This window comes from Vespula vulgaris, chromosome 3 (genome assembly GCF_905475345.1).
Source record: "Vespula vulgaris chromosome 3, iyVesVulg1.1, whole genome shotgun sequence".
NCBI classification, from domain to species: Eukaryota; Metazoa; Arthropoda; class Insecta; order Hymenoptera; family Vespidae; genus Vespula; species Vespula vulgaris.
The window spans coordinates 5,231,077-5,247,101 of record NC_066588.1 but is presented as its reverse complement, the minus strand read 5'-3'; the positions used below and the strand labels follow the sequence as shown (position 1 = coordinate 5,247,101).

The 16,025-nt window shown below is 33.1% G+C and overlaps 2 protein-coding genes across 7 annotated transcripts; one reads left to right on the top strand and one right to left on the bottom strand.

Moving 5' to 3' along the window:
* Positions 1-9,925, top strand: LOC127062511 (sarcospan). 6 transcript variants are annotated; one of them, XM_050990880.1, is made up of 7 exons: positions 1-22; positions 3,953-4,388; positions 5,728-5,917; positions 6,363-6,566; positions 7,563-7,729; positions 7,800-7,895; positions 7,978-9,925. In XM_050990880.1, exons 2-7 carry the CDS (start codon positions 4,263-4,265, stop codon positions 8,341-8,343), a joined length of 1,149 nt encoding a protein of 382 aa, XP_050846837.1. In that variant the 5' UTR covers positions 1-22; positions 3,953-4,262; the 3' UTR covers positions 8,344-9,925. The 6 variants fall into 6 exon arrangements, with proteins under 6 accessions (XP_050846837.1, XP_050846839.1, XP_050846833.1 ...); XM_050990876.1 differs by lacking the exon at positions 1-22 and adding an exon at positions 705-1,978; XM_050990877.1 differs by lacking the exon at positions 1-22 and adding an exon at positions 1,997-2,220.
* On the bottom strand, positions 8,990-15,916 carry LOC127062181 (transmembrane channel-like protein). The gene is made up of 18 exons (XM_050989932.1): positions 15,725-15,916; positions 14,174-14,327; positions 13,894-14,101; positions 13,272-13,509; positions 12,821-13,009; positions 12,506-12,741; positions 12,228-12,419; positions 11,904-12,152; positions 11,756-11,825; positions 11,515-11,695; positions 10,829-11,389; positions 10,629-10,735; positions 10,188-10,483; positions 9,912-10,091; positions 9,712-9,832; positions 9,486-9,618; positions 9,188-9,356; positions 8,990-9,128 (listed from the first exon to the last, which is right to left on the bottom strand). The coding sequence occupies exons 1-18, from the start codon at positions 15,869-15,871 to the stop codon at positions 8,990-8,992; spliced, it is 3,570 nt and encodes a 1,189-aa protein (XP_050845889.1). The 5' UTR covers positions 15,872-15,916.
* Positions 15,917-16,025: the final 109 nt, after the last annotated feature.

Below are 16,025 nucleotides of genomic sequence, written 5' to 3'. Positions count from 1 at the left end.
CGAATACCAGATAGAAAGTAAGGTATATACATTTTTTTGCATATGTTGTAGTATATATATAAAAACTATATTTAAAATTTTCACAGCGTAATTGTTTTCTATATTTATTAGAACGAAACAGGTTATATTTTTATCGTAAGAAACCATTGTAAATTCAATATTATAGACATCAAATTTTTATCTATTTTTATATAATGACGTATTCACGTCGTTTCCTTTTCTTTTTTTTTTTTTGTTTTATATATAGTATTTATAAATCGTATTTTTTATTTAACATTATTAAAATTTTTTTAATGGAGATACTAAAATGTTAGAAGAAGAGAAAATAAGATAAATTACATTGTGACGATATAATAAAAGATATATAATAAATGTAAGTATTCTTAGATATTAAGAAAAATCGATCGAAACGAATGAATTCGTGAAGGTGGGAACTACCTGAATGCCCGAATAAATAGTAGTCCTTCGGAGGATGAGGAATTCTTAGCATCGTTCCATGAAAGCACTTCGGAGAATCCGGTCGAACGACTCGATCATAGGCTTGCCAAGATGAATATAGAAGTTACCACGTAAAATCCGAGTTGGTAGGCAAAAATGTGAAATACAAAAGTAAAATAAGAAATGTATATATATATATATATATATATATATATATATATATGTATGTATATGTATGTACCTATATACATTCAGACTTTACAAGGTAGGATCAATAAAGATATCCGAAGGACAGTGAAAGTATATTTGGGGTAAGTTCGAAGGCTAGAGAGATCACTTTTGATCGAAGGAAGATAAAAAAGAAAAGGAAAATCATATAGTGGTCAAGTCGTTCAAGGTAGATACTATTCAGTTAGCATGACCAAACCTCCTTTTATAATAACATCCTTTTTCTTACAACGATGGTTTCCTTCATCGGTCCGCATTCTGAATCGTTCAGGTAACGTGAAAGTGAGCGACAGCGGTGCTCATTGTCGAAAAAAGAGGGAATCTTTTCTTTCATAAAAATATATTATGACGAATGGTACTCGATGATTGATATCTATGATACAACAATAATTTCAATAACGTATAGAGTACGACACAATTGTATAGCTACGAGTGCGATAACGGATGAAGATTAATAAGTTCTTATTAGATAATTATAAGAAAGTAAACAAGTATTTCAGGAAGCATCGATCGAGTTAAGATAAATAGTTTAAAAATTGAACACGAACAAACTCATCAAGGATTCTATTTTATTATATGTTTTCTACTTCTATTTCTTATTGTAAAATGTGTGAAAGATTGAAAAAAATGAGATAAGTTAACATTTCAGTCTATATATTTTTCAACGTTAGTTTTCAAGGTCTGATAAGAAGATATATTTTAAATGTTGTACCGAGAAATAATTAAACGCGTGATTGTTTGTATATCTACAAAATAATAGGCTGTTAAGTTGAAATGGAAACGAGTTATTCTGTGAAAGGTATTTAAGAAAAGAAAAAAAAATATTTTGGAATTTGGAGGATTTGAGATTCGCTGGTTGTCGGTCCAACAGGAGGCTCGACTTTGGAGAACACCTTGGTGGGGTCTGTTGACGCGCTGGTTGGAAAGAAGGCATGCACGAAAGCACGAAGTCGTGAAGGCGAGCGTTCAGTCGTTAATGCGCCTCCGACGGAGTAACTCAGTGAAAATTTATCTTCCATTATTTTCACACGCTTTCGCGAGTTTATTACTTTATGTATCGTACATATATTTAATATATAGTGTATTTTGTGTTTTTATCAGTGTATGTTTATATTCATCAGAGGAAATGATGATCAAATAGAATATATATGTGTGTGTGTGCATATATATATATATATAAAACATAAAAGAAAAATCGTAGAAAAGTTCCGAGTGAGTTTTCGCTCGATCTTCGCACTTGGATAACGACAACGAGTGAGAGAAGAAAACGAATCGAGGAATTAAAAAAAAAAAAAAAACTTGCCGGCACAAGGTGAACATCAATCGTAGAATTATAAATTAACGGGCTTGACGCGAAAGGCATGCGTACTTTGATCATGACGCGAGTTGGTCTATAATAATAAGTAAAAAGAAAATATAATAATACTGTTCGGAACTTGCGAAAAATCTTCGACATACCGATCGAGTAAATTGACATAGTATGACACCGATCTCTACTTTTATCCGGTTCTTGTAATTTCCGTTCGACCGAGCAACGTTAGCACAAACAAGAAGGTAATCTGATTTTAATCATGGGAACTCCATGAGAGGAACTCACGTTTATCTGACAAAACTGTCTGTGTATATATGTATAGGTGTATGTGTGTTTGCACATCTTTAGATTGAGAAGATCAATAAAAGTTAATTCTCTTCGTAGATGCATCGTCACGTAAAGTCTATTGTATACTGTCAAATATAAATGTAGAATAACGGATTAGAAGTTAACTTTCTAACATCGTATGAAGGAAATCAAGAATCGTTCGAGTTCGATGTACTAATATCGTTTGTGATATTCAAGCAATGTTATCTACCTTTTAATTATGTTTAATATTTCTTTTACGTTTGCACACGTTGTCTTAGTAAATAATGTTTCAGTGGTTGGCTCTGACGTTCTGACGAGTGATAAAAACATCGAAAAGAAGGCGTAATCAAGCGTTTAACCGTTTAATAACATAGAAAATGTAAAGTGAGCTCGTTTCCTCTATCAAAGCGTATTTTTTTTTCTTTTTTTTTTTTTTTTTGTTACAATCTATCTACGTATACAGTACGAACGTAACAACTGCGAGCATTTCAATTAAAAGAATCGCGCGTCATTTTTAGTACTTGTCAATTATGTTAGTGCTTGCCTGTGCGTCGAGCAAGGCTGACATTCTCGACAATTTCTCACAATAGAGGCAAATTTCATTGCTTGCATCATTAATAGTTTAATTAATATTTTAAACGTACGAGGATGGAATTTTATAAACTTCTACTTCATTAATATAAGTATCGACTTTGGCAAAGATTTGCGTAGCGATCATGCTCGCATACGTAAATAGAAGCTATCGGTAGATACACCTTCGACTATACATTGCTAACCAGTGATAGAGGCGATCTATTCGAGGAATAATGTAATGTCATCGAAAAGGATGCCAGTTAGTACTATGTATTCTCGTTGAATCAGACTAACGGAAGTGGTCTTACGTAAATACGTAAATTTTTCTCATCTTACGATGTCCTTTGTAGTTTTTTTTTCACTGGCCAACATCGTGATTGTTGTCAACGATCAACGATAACGATGACGTTCATAAAGTTTCAGTCGCTCGAACAAAATACATTGTGCGATTCTTCTTTTCCTTTTGATGTAAGAAAGATAGCATGAGAGACTTTACTTTCACGATGTACAGTAGCTATGTACTTACGTATATACATATATTCGAGTTAATACCGTCTAGGATTGCGCAAGACGATATGCAACGCAATAACGCACCGTGGCAGGTTAGAGACCCGACACACAATGACGTGACCTACCTACATGTGCTGGACTCTTTCGCCTGGAAATAAGTCATTTCTCTATTAAGCGTCTCCCTTTTATGTGTCGGTGTTAACGGTCCCGTTCATAGTCGCTACCGAGTCAATGTACTAGCTTGCCTAAATGTTTAATCACTTTCATATGTGTACTAACGCGTGTAAGCATTATTTTCATTCGTTATGACCGAGTTTAACACATTGATGGTTTATAGGGAAGGGTCAGCGGTGAGCAACTCGAAGGTTTCTTTTGCTATACACTGTTAATTAGTATTAATGAAAATGCTTGATTAAAATCTAGTACAAAAAGTATATGTCATAAACGAATTATATAAGATATTAAATGAGTCTCATGACTTTTTCAATTCCAATTAATTTTAATATAAAATATACCTAACAAAGAACCTAATCACGTTATCAAGTGTTACATCATTAATCAATGATTCATTTATTTTTTCAGAAATTCACGTGAATATAAAATACTTAGCAATTGTTGTCTTGTCTTTCGGATTAGAAAACACAATCGACGCTAAACATTCAAACAAAAGATCACCTTCTTTCTCTCGAAAGGACAACAAAAATAAATATACAAATCGATGATCAAAAGAATGCCTGAGAACGCAGGTGTAGAAGAACGATGAGAAATAAATGAAGGTGGAACACAGGTGCAATAGCAGGTAGTTGTTTTACTTGTTTCTATTCGCTCACAGCGTGCTCAGCCGAGCTTGCAGAAGCAACGGAAGTGGGAAAAGGGAGAAGGGACATCCAGGATGTCCGAAGAGTTGCGCACGCAACGTTTAGGGACGCTGTCACACGGAGAGTATACTATGCAAGCCGAAGAGGAAATTCAGTATGCTCCAAGGAGCCGACCTGTTAGCTTTTATGATAATTTTAAGGTGAGAATCGTATATATATATATATATGTGTGTGTATGTATATATACAGGATGAGTTTTTTAAATTAAGATACGTAAAACAACGCATATTTGAAAAGAAAATTTTTTACGAAAGTTGTTCGATTTAAAAGGACAAATATAACAACATTATTCGTCTTTGATTCTATGGACGTTTTCAAGAACGTTTCGAGATCAACCTTATTTTTTTTTTTTTTAATGAAAATCTAAAATTTTTGGCAAAGGCCTTACACCTTAATCAAGAAAATAAACAATTTTTGTTTGAAACATTTTTTATACAGTCATTAAATACTACAATATCTAACATTGTTTAAAAGAATTTGAGACAAACAGAAATAAAAAATAGGTCAGGACATGATAGGAAAAGACAGAACAAAATAGGATAGAATAAAACAAGATAGGAGAGAATAAGAAAAAAGAGAACAGGATCGAAAAATGAGAAAGATCGAATAGGATCGAATATGATCGAATAGAATCAAATAAGATCACGTACAGCTAAGCTATATATAAATAGGATCGAATAGGATGATATACTATAGAATCCTAGAATTGATTAGGACGATATGAATCAGATCAAATATGATAGAATAGGACCGAATAAGACCGAATTAGATCCAATAGAACCGAGAAGAATGGATTCTATGCGATCCTATTCGATCCAATTCGATACTGTCCAATCAGGTACAATTTTATTCGATCTTATTCCGCCTTTTTCTATCCTGTTTTATCCTGTTCTGTATTGTCCTGTTCATTTCTGCCTCATTCTATCCTCTGCTATTATATTCTGCCCTGTTTCATTATGCCTCATTTCGTTCTGGTCGGTGCTTCTTTCTCCTATATTTTTTGCCCTAACTTTTTGCCTAAACGATGTTAAGTATCGTAGACTGTAAAGGCTGTATATAGGAATATTTCTGACGATTTTTTTTTTATATTAACTATAAACTACAAGAAAATTTATAATTTTCTGTTCGTGACATTAAAGATGTTCTTGAAATAACCTTGAAATTTTTAAAATAATCTTTACCAAGTCATGAGTAATGTTATATTTGCTCTATTAAATTTAACTTCTTTATAAAATTTGTTTTTAAAAATTTGTTATTTTAAAGATCTCGAAATTCGAAAGTGTTTGAAATTCCAGAAAGTCACCTTGTATATGTACAATGATCGAATCACGTGTACATTTTGACTGTATTGTTGAGCGCGCAACAAGTGGATCACGCATTGAAGTCTCTTCGACACGCTCTGAATCGACCTATCACGAAACTTTCATTTAACTTTTTCATCATTGATAATTTTTCATATTTCTTCTATTGTTCTTCTAGGACGTACCAGTTATGCCAACATGTGTGACCTCCGCGATGAGTGTTGGTAATTTGAGTCAGGTTCGAGAAAACGATACTACTTCATCGAACATACCACAAAGTAGTAACAACAATAATAATAATAATAATAGGGTGAGCAGTGCGATGAGTGCTGGTAACGTTTCCAAGATTCAGATTGTTAGAGTTACGGGTAAGTTATTGTATATATATAATACAATATTTAGTAAACAACCTTGTATACGTATATCATGTCCTTCTAAACAAAGCTGATGTTATCGTTTATTCTTAAGAACATATCGAATCTAATGTAGTCATCGTCTTCTTCACGATCTGGTAGGATTGTTGGCACGCGATAAAATCGGTCATAAGAACGTATGATTCTACGAAAGTTTCATCTCGAAATAGAATGACCGCGAGTAAAATTCGTACGCGAGTTCGTTGATCTTTAGCGTAAAAGTTAGTTTTGAATTTTCTGTTAATGAAATTGGTTCGTTGTAAATACAATTTCGAATTTGATACCATGCCTTCTTGGATAATAAAACGATTTACAGGTTGAGATTAAACGAATTTTTAAATAACTATCAAGACGAATGTTAATATTTAAACAAATGATTGTAGTAATAAATTTGACACAGGTGCTCTTTCGATGGGTAATATTGGTAAAACATGTCGAACGGATAAAACTGATAAAGAACTTGGGCGAGCTCCTTCGATGGCCAATTGTTTGTCAACCACAGTTCCCGTTAATCTAGCTGCTTCGCAAATAGCAGGTCGACACACACCCACCAGAAATTCCCTCAGGCACAGCAGAATGATCGTACTGAATCGAACTGGGCAGAGTGAGTTGGAACTTTCCTATCTTGTGTGACTCGTACACGAGACTTCCATTCCAATAAGAAATCTAAGAAAAAAAGGAGAAACGTGCGAAACAAGTACTCTTTATAACTGTAACGTCATTGATTTAGAGGCTGAATACGTAAAACGTTCTGTTTAACATTTTCTGCTTGGCTGTCAAAGGAAAAAAAAGAAAACAAGTATTATTCTTTAAATTTGTTACGTGTACACTTCACTATTACCTTAAAACGAACAATATCTCTAATGATTCTACGAAAAGCATATACCGGTGAGCCTTCGATAACGGAAATGAAATAGAATGCATAGCGATAATTCCTAGCAATGCAATTACTCCATTATAGCGTGGCCGTTATTTCTTACGTAAGATACGAACTTGTTGTCATTATTTATGTATCGAGGCCATTTGATAATGAAAACTTGGCAGCCCATACATTCCCATCGTTATGTTAGTAGGTAGAGGAGTGCGTGGAACGTCGCTTTCAAGTTAATCAAAAGCTAAGCTTTCTCTGTTTAAAAGGAAGAAGGACGAGAAGAAGGGGAAAGAAACCATGAGAAATATTTCAACTTAATAATTCATATAAATTTGTGAAAGATGTTTATCATAATGCGAAATGCTTTTAACGTTCTAATAAATAATCAATTGTCCAAATTACGAAACAAATCCGGGTCGAAGGAGAACAGTGGATGAATTTGCTGATAGTTCGATATCCATGACAAGGACAGCTGGTGCTTGATCGTTCGCGTTAAGATGCCTTGTATGGAGGGATAGTACGATCGTTCCGTTTCACCGACATTTTTAAGAACGTGTCTTGTGTGGTTCTTTGCGTTGTGAGAAAACGTTTCATGATAATCTTAGGCTTCACAGACGAAACGTTTTAGAAAGCCGTGCGCGCTTGGGAAGATACGTGGGAAGATAGCGATTGCGATATTTCGTGAGAGAACAATCGTAAGTGTAAAATCTATTCATTTGTATTTTGCAGGAGCACAAAAATTCTTACCACCATTGGTTTATCATCGACAATTGGCTAGATGTTTGGCAGCATTACAGACTATTCTTGGAATTGCAATTACTTCACTGTCGTTATGGTTGTTACTGTGGGCTCCAAATTTACCTATAACTGACAATCCGTATTGGAGTGGAATGCCTGTTAGTACTCTAAATCATAAATACAATAATAAAAATTTTCATATATTTTTATATATTTATTTTTTTTCAGTTGTTACTTTCTGGAAGTTTCGGGGTGTGTTTGCTTTGTTGTTTCAAGAAAGAGTACCCAGGTATGAGTCCTGGTTTCTGTTTAACATTGACGAAGGTGAGAAGAATTTGTTAAAAGATTTCAAATTCTTTTTATGTAACATACATCTTATTTCTGTTATTTTTTCCTTATTCTGCAGGCAATCAGTACTTTACTTGCAATTTCGGCATCTGTGGCGTGTGTCCTGGCATGCATCTCAGCAACCATGCATCTGGCACATCTTATGAGGCTAGAATGTACACCGGCACGTGTTCTCAATGCCACGTGTGTTTGTAGACCACGAGAACAAGCAAATGTTACGGTTAGCGAAGCATCGGTCAAGTACATGGATTTGAATTGTCCCGAAGTTGAAAGTATTTTAACAATACTTCTCATCTTTTCTTCAACGTGTAACGCTTTTGGTGCCATCGTAGCTGGATGGTATAGTTATCTTCATTGGAGTACTCGACGAAAAAGACCGAAATATGTACCTGTTAGAACGACGACATTCGATTCGAGCAGGTGATATCCGATTAAATTTCAAACAGTTTCTCACCAAAGTATTCGACGAAAAATTGTGACGTAGAGAGAAAGGGATCAATCTACGTACTTTTTAATCGAGAAGAACTAAGAGTGATCAAATCAAATATTCAATGCAAACGATTCAGAAGAGTACAATGGCTATTAAAACATTTCTCGAATCGTTATCGTTATCGTCATCGACACACGACGCACGTGTGTACATAAAATACAGTATTTATTTAGAAATCTCTAATACGTTCCATAGTATGTATGGAATATCTTAAGTGCGCGGGTGTACGTGAATACAAATTTATTCGTGCTCGTATTCTCGATCGAAAGGAAGTTTCATCGATTAATTACATTTATTGACGCGCACGTATTTATCACATCGAAAAAACAAAACGAAAGACTCCGACTCTATACCTCAGCGTATTAGATTTTAATGCATACTTCGACACTTGCAAACGCATAAGCTAACATATTTTACGCATATATTTTATATAGTTGAAGAAAATTACGCGGATTATGGGACGAAATAAGTTATTGTCAGTATTAATATTATTTTAATCAAAATTGTGCCCGTGTTAATTCAATTTAAGATCGATCATCTCGATAACTTTACAATAATAGATTACATTCCCTCTCAGTGATCAGTCGGTATCACTTTTTTCATTTACTGAATGAAAATTATTCTTTGTTGTTTTATCTTCGGCCTCGTTTATTCGAATCTCTGGTATAAGTGCATCCTTGCTCGACGGTGATACTAAAGAATTGCTGAAGATATTCGTTCTATGTTTTAAAATGAAATATACAATATAGAAAAATATGAACGAAATTTGTTATCATACCTGCCAAAATCTCGAACTTCATGCATTTTTCGACGTAAATTAGAATCATGTGGTAAAGATTCCGGCTCAACATCAGTAATCCCAACTTCTTCAAAAGTTATCGAATATTTCCTTTCATGCGTTACCACATCGTTTAGTTTTTCAATCGCTATCGCCGTATAAGAATCACCTAAGTATAAAAAAGAACTTATGAATTATCCATTTCTAACAGTTTACATATTCTTTTGTTTAGATCCACGATTATTAATCTGAATAACGTTAAACCTCGATGTGATTAAAAAACCATTAGACTTTTTACATTTGTTTGAATTATTTGACGGCAAAACTGCTTTTTTCCATCTAGCGAACGACGTATCAATAGCTTCTTGTCTTTTCTCCGCGATCTTGAATAATTTACGTCGTTTTTCCGTACGTTCTTGACGCAATTGTATCTAAAAAATATGTCAGTAGATAATAGTAGATCATATATATTATCATTAATAATTTGACATCTTTTAATTGCTATTTTAACACCGAGTTATAACCTTTAAATCGTTATTGGCTTCTCTGAGAGATCCCGTTAGTGAAGCCATGTAGTAAATAATTAACGTCATTAGAACGATTAGAGGTATTACCATACTAGCTGATGATATATAATCGAGACATCTGAATAATAAGTATATAAGCTTTAATGTCATTTAAAATGTCTTATATATTTAAATTTGTAAATGTAGAACGAACTCACGGCTTGATTACTTCAGGTAAACTATCTTTAAGACTTTTCGTCGCAAACATATAGATTCTTGAATAGCCAGAAAATGGACCGCAATGCCAGGATGGTTCGACCCGAACTATGGCATAACCGACTGGTAGTACGCATAAAAATAACATCATCAGTAATAATGCGAAGTAGAAATTATTAGACCTGAAAAAATCAGTAATAATATAGATATTATATTTGATCGAATATTACTTACGCATTCCATGTGTTTAAAATTAATTTCATTATTCCATTAATTACCTGGATGCTCGAAAAACTATTTCATGAGGTACATTGCATGTTAAAACTGCCCACGAACGTAAATACATAAGAATGCCAAGCTTCAGAAGATTCAACACTGCCAGACCAGGACTGAAGAACATGCCCATCCAGACCATACCCTGATTATTCACTAAATGAAGTATATTCTCGGCGATTTTAAAATCCCCGTATTGTGGAAATTGTTTTTCAAGATCCCAACACCAACAATTGTTCATACAACGTACGAACACAGCTCGAAAAAAATCCATACCAAGCGTGGAAACAATTGTCATTACCTTGGAAAAGTTATAAGAATGAAAAATCCATAAAATAATAGAGAGAGAAAGAGAGAGAGAGAGACCGATAAATTAATTGTTTATAATTATTTATGACACAGATATCGAATTAAGAAGGCATTAAATACATTCTTGATGGACCTACCAAATCCATAACAGTTAATTTAGCAAGTTCCTGTCCATACATTGTCTCCCAACATAAACGTCGAAGCTCTTTACGCGTTTTTAAATCTAATCTTTGTACTGGTGCCTCTACCAAAACGAACAACACATAGACACATGAAAAGATATCAAATATAACTTTCTATACTTATATAGATATAAGCAGATTCGTCGTCTATGTACCTTCTTGAGTCTCGCTGGTACATATTCTCTCGTAACACATAACAATATGTTTTATATTTTCTGTAAGTGGAATATCAGATCCACTTAGTTCGTTCGAAACATTTGATGTGTTCGTTGCGTTGTCATTTCCTTCCGTACTGAATACACTGTATTCTGTCACAAAATTATTACTTTCTTTTGTGATATCGAATTTTGTCGTGCTAGAGCTAGAATTATACTCTTCATAAATATCATTATCTTTCGATGTACCAGACGTGCTTTCGCTCGAATAACTATCCGTCGAATTTTCTGCAAAACTTTCAGTATTTCGATAATCTTCGTTAGTATACAAACTTGAATTAGTCGTCTGAAATTCCTCGTTATTACTAGTTGTGCTCAACCAAGTATTATTAATTTCATTGTCTATGAAAGTATTATTGAAGAGGTCGTTATCAATTGGTGGATAATCGCCATTGTTGTAATAATCTTCCGAGTTGGAATTGTAATCTCCGTAATTGAAATGGCGAAAATTATTATCGTTCGATAAAAATTCTTTAATAAATCCTTCGTATTGTATAGAAGCTAGTTTTTTAAATGTGTACATAGAAAATATAAAATTATTTTTTTCGCAAGTGAGCAAACAGAAGAGAACGTTATTTATTTATATATATATATATATATATATATATATATATATATTTACGTACCAGATTGATTTTGTTTGATCGACTGATCAGTGATATTTGCATAAGTCACACTACCCATTAACGCTAAACTGAGAGATGCTAAAGTTACAGTTGATTCGGAATTTATTAGATTGCCAACGCATTTTACAGGTATATATTTACAATTCATTTTCGTAGGATTCAATTGGATTAATTTTTCTTTCTAAAAAAGCATAAATAAAAAATATAATCGATTTCGAGTATCATGAAATTGGTAACGTACCATGTAACTTATTTTATTGAAGAGTGCGAATATTAATGAGTACAAATTCAAAAGATTAAGGACCATTATCCTGCAAACGAGAAAATCAATTTTAATTTCAAAAAGTTTTTAATTTTATAATAATTATAATATTTATTTATTTATTTACCGTGCCAATTGCCTTCGAAGTTGCTTTCTAGGATGATAACTTTCGAGAAGACCGAGAACTTCAAAAATAATTGGAAAAACGTAAGAAATGAGAGACATCACCAATGTGATTTCATTTTGACGCCACAAATTTTTATCAGCTTCTTCCTCGGTACTTCGTGCTACTACTTCAACTACGATATAAGCTGACAGTGCTAACAAAGATAGAACCGATATATGGACAAAGCTTCTGATCAATATAATTTTCCAACTGCAAAATGAAATTAGAAACAAGGATGATCCAATTTGTAATATAAATTTGGAATATAAATGTAAACTTGCTCACTTTCTTTTATCCTTTTTTTTTTCAGCTTCTTCTAATAGAGCCTCTTTAAAACTAAGAACTATACTTGCAACACGATTATGAGCAGTCTCGGGATTACCGATCATGAAGTCCCAACCGGTAAAAAGTTTCCATGAGAAAGTACATTCATCTTCTTTTTCCGTGAGTTTACTTTGCCGAGAATTTTTAGCCATTCTGAAGAAATAATTTATATAATATAAATTCGGACAATTAAAATAAATAAATGATCGGTAATGATAATATTTTAACATTGTTAATACTTTCGTAATATCACAACGAAGCTGTAAGTGTAGACGACAAGATTAGTAACGAAGTAAGCAAGTGGTAGTCTATAGCCTTTCTTCGAATCGTGATTAGTATACCAGCCATAAAAGAATGGGGAATATCTAAGAATACCCTCGAATTTCCATAATGTCGTTAGGTGACTAGATTTTATTCTTTCTTCCTTTGGTATCATTTTTCTCTCACCGGCGAACTTTACATCGGCTATAAACATCTAATAAAGCAATGAGAGCATTAAATAAAAAATAATTTAATCATAAACAATTTTTGATCTAGATAAATTATAGATTTACCTCAGGTACTGCTACAAATGCCGTAAGCAAAATAGTAATCACAAAATTTATCCAAAAGAGCCATCTTAGAAACGTGAAATACGATGCCACGGCTGAACCAAAGTGTGATTCTATTTCTTTGATACGAAGTTCCCAAGGTATGAGCCAAGTCTCAAGATTGATCAGTTCACGACGGAAATATTGCCATTTCTGTGATAGGATTAACATTTAAGGATAAAATTTAATCAGTAAAATTTCATGGAAAAATGGATAGAATAAAAAATATCGAAATGTTATTTGCAATTATAGTAAAAATGAATTTTCATCATTTTCATCTATTATTAAATAATAACAAATACTTTCAATTGAATTTTTTTGCTATATTAATTTCTACAATAAAAGATAGAATACTGTGATGAAATTTTATCCATGAAAACGTCATTTTTATATAATCAAAGCGTATTTTTATCACCTTTGTGATTAGAAGAGAAACACGAGCAATGACGTCCTTCGTGCTACGGTTTTGAGCGAGTCTTTCTTGCAGAACACCTTCATGCTTTCTAACGTATAATTTTGCTTGTCGAACTAATTTCATCTTTTTACGTAATGGCCATGGTTCCTCTTTCACACCATTCAAAACTTCTTTGTGTAACTTTAGCTTTTCAAAAACTTGTTCTTGTGTGCCACCATCTTCGATCGAGATAGCAGTGCTACTTTGCAAGATCGTTAAATAAAATAATCTTTCTTACAGTGACTGATAACAAGATTGTATGTTCTTTGAAAGAGAGTAATCATTTTTTATTCCAATAAACAAAGCGTTTAAAAATTGTGACTGTATCTGTCACACATCGAGATTTTCATAAGAAAAAATATAGTTTATTAAAAATTCGTAATACATAATTAAGTGAAATAAGTAAAAAATAATATATATATATGTGTGTGTGTGTGTATATATATATATACATGATATATTTAATTCCGAAGCATTTTATTAATTAAAAGATTTAGGATTCACTTTCAAAGATCATATTATCTTTATGATTCATTTTGTCATCCTCCAATGAATACCAAGATACAATTACGAGATTACTAACTCGATAGAGCTATTCGTGTATGCTGAAGATTGCCGTCGAACTGCATTGACCTCTTCACCTTCGGTAGCAAAGGGTGAAGACGTTCGTCGTTTGCGTCTACTTTGTCGTCGTGAGGAATTACGTCGTAGAATGATGGCTGATGCTGATACTGAATAATCTTCGTCACGTTCCTCGCATTCTTCGCGTTCTTCATGTTCCTCTTGCTCGTCTAAAGGAAAGACGAGAAGAGTTGATTTTCATTGACAAATGTAATAAACAAGTCGAAAAAATTTGTACTGACCAATATGCGATTTATTCTGTATTTCCGATTGGTTCATCATTATTTGTTTTTCTTCTTGTTCACTCATAACACTGTCCTTTCCGTTGTCGCCTTTTACGTTAACAAATTTAACAGAAGGTCTGTCGAACGAAGAAAGCGACGAAGTGGATTCTCCCTAAATACAATATGGAATACGAAAAAATCTTTTCATGTGTGATAAATCACTATTAATTCTTCCTAGTCACGCTAACTGCCGATTTTCCATGTTTTCTATTTCATGATAATTCACCGTATATAAATTAGCCCTATTATTTTGCTCTTTGAATTAAAATTTTGGATGAGATAACGTTATGTGATTAAGTGTGAAATCTTTTTTAACAATTTGATGCTCTATCAGAACACGAACATTATTTAATACGATGAAACGATACCGTCAATATTAGATCACTACGATTACACCTAAGAAATTAGATATCACCTGTTGTAACGTATCGCAAGGGTTGTCCTAACTGCATCGATGGATCGAAGCTAACTGACAACATACTGATAGTGGACAACGCTTCCTTGCAAACCCCTCTAACCGCACCTATTTTACTCTGCTGACACCTTCCATTCGATATCGGTTTATCTTTTGTTCTTCATATCAGACGAACCTTTACTTCGATGGACTATAATTCTCTTCTCCCCCAAAAAAAAGAATAAAGTCTAGCACTTAGATTTAATCTTAGTCCATTAGAATCTTGGATAATACAATTTTTTACACAATTCGAATTTTTTTATTAGTTACAGCAATATTATTATCATTATTATACGAATATTCATTATCTAAAAGTCTTTTCTTTTTGTAGAATATTTTTTTTCTCCCCATCACATAATTAATATAAAATTGATGATGTAGAATTAAATGGTTCCAAGAAATTGATACAAGTCCCGTAACTCGATAAGATGTAGAAAATGTGTAAGTTTAATAAAAAAAAAAAAAAAAAAAATAAAAAAAGTTAGGCTTTACAATAATTTATCGTAAAGTTATAAATGAGAGAAGACGACACACAATAAACGATCGTGACGATGCCGCACCCTTTGAACCATTCATTCTTCGTGCAGGCTCCACCCTTTTGTTCGGAGATAATCGCCTTTTCCTATAACATACGCTATACACGCGATTTCTGGATACCCAAAAGAATCAGCTACATCAAATAGGATGATTGCATTGTTTTCTCGTTAATGGTCATAAGGAGGATTCGTTTTTAGAGATTGGAAAAAGAATAAGAAAAACGGAAGAAGATACATAAATGTTTCTTTTTACATAATTACGAGAAGATACACGTATCGTAATTTTCTAGTAATCCCCATGACTATCACTTTTTATTTTACTTCTTTATGGAATTAACGATAGCACGAGGAGCTATTCTGAAAGACATTAAGTTTATACCCTAAGGATTTATCGAACACTATATTCGACATTCTTTGTTTCTCTCACGCGATTCCACACCTTCTATTTTATTTAATTACGTTCAGTGGAAATCGAAAGCTTCTGGACCTTCGTTCAAGGACGATAGAAATTTGGAATACCTGTCGTAGGGCCAATCGAGATTTCGTGATGTTCGTGATAGATGTCCTGCTTATCGTCCTTAATATACCAGGTAATCTTCTTTTTTCCATGTAGACTTCGTAAGATGTTCCAGAAGTCTCAGCAAAATTTTGTTCTTTTAATTGCATCTTCCTTGTCTTTTTTATTTTATAATTTATATCACTTGTTACAGTTAATTTTCACGCACAAGTACAGTTAATTTTGTTTCTAACGATATAATTTGATACACTTTTTTTCTTTAAAAATGAATACTATCGCGACTATTCAACAGATTTGAGATGT

Bases quoted from the DNA above. Each gene is read 5' to 3' on its own strand.
- LOC127062511 (XM_050990880.1), top strand. From the start codon at position 4,263: ATGTCCGAAGAGTTGCGCACGCAACGTTTAGGGACGCTGTCACACGGA. The intron at 6,567-7,562 runs GTGAGTTGGAAC...TGTATTTTGCAG, and splicing joins ACTGAATCGAACTGGGCAGA to GAGCACAAAAATTCTTACCA. The intron at 7,896-7,977 runs GTGAGAAGAATT...CTTATTCTGCAG, and splicing joins TCTGTTTAACATTGACGAAG to GCAATCAGTACTTTACTTGC.
- LOC127062181 (XM_050989932.1), bottom strand. From the start codon at position 15,871: ATGCAATTAAAAGAACAAAATTTTGCTGAGACTTCTGGAACATCTTAC. The intron at 10,484-10,628 runs GTAGGTCCATCA...AACTTTTCCAAG, and splicing joins AATTAACTGTTATGGATTTG to GTAATGACAATTGTTTCCAC. The intron at 10,092-10,187 runs GTAATTAATGGA...TGATTTTTTCAG, and splicing joins ATAGTTTTTCGAGCATCCAG to GTCTAATAATTTCTACTTCG.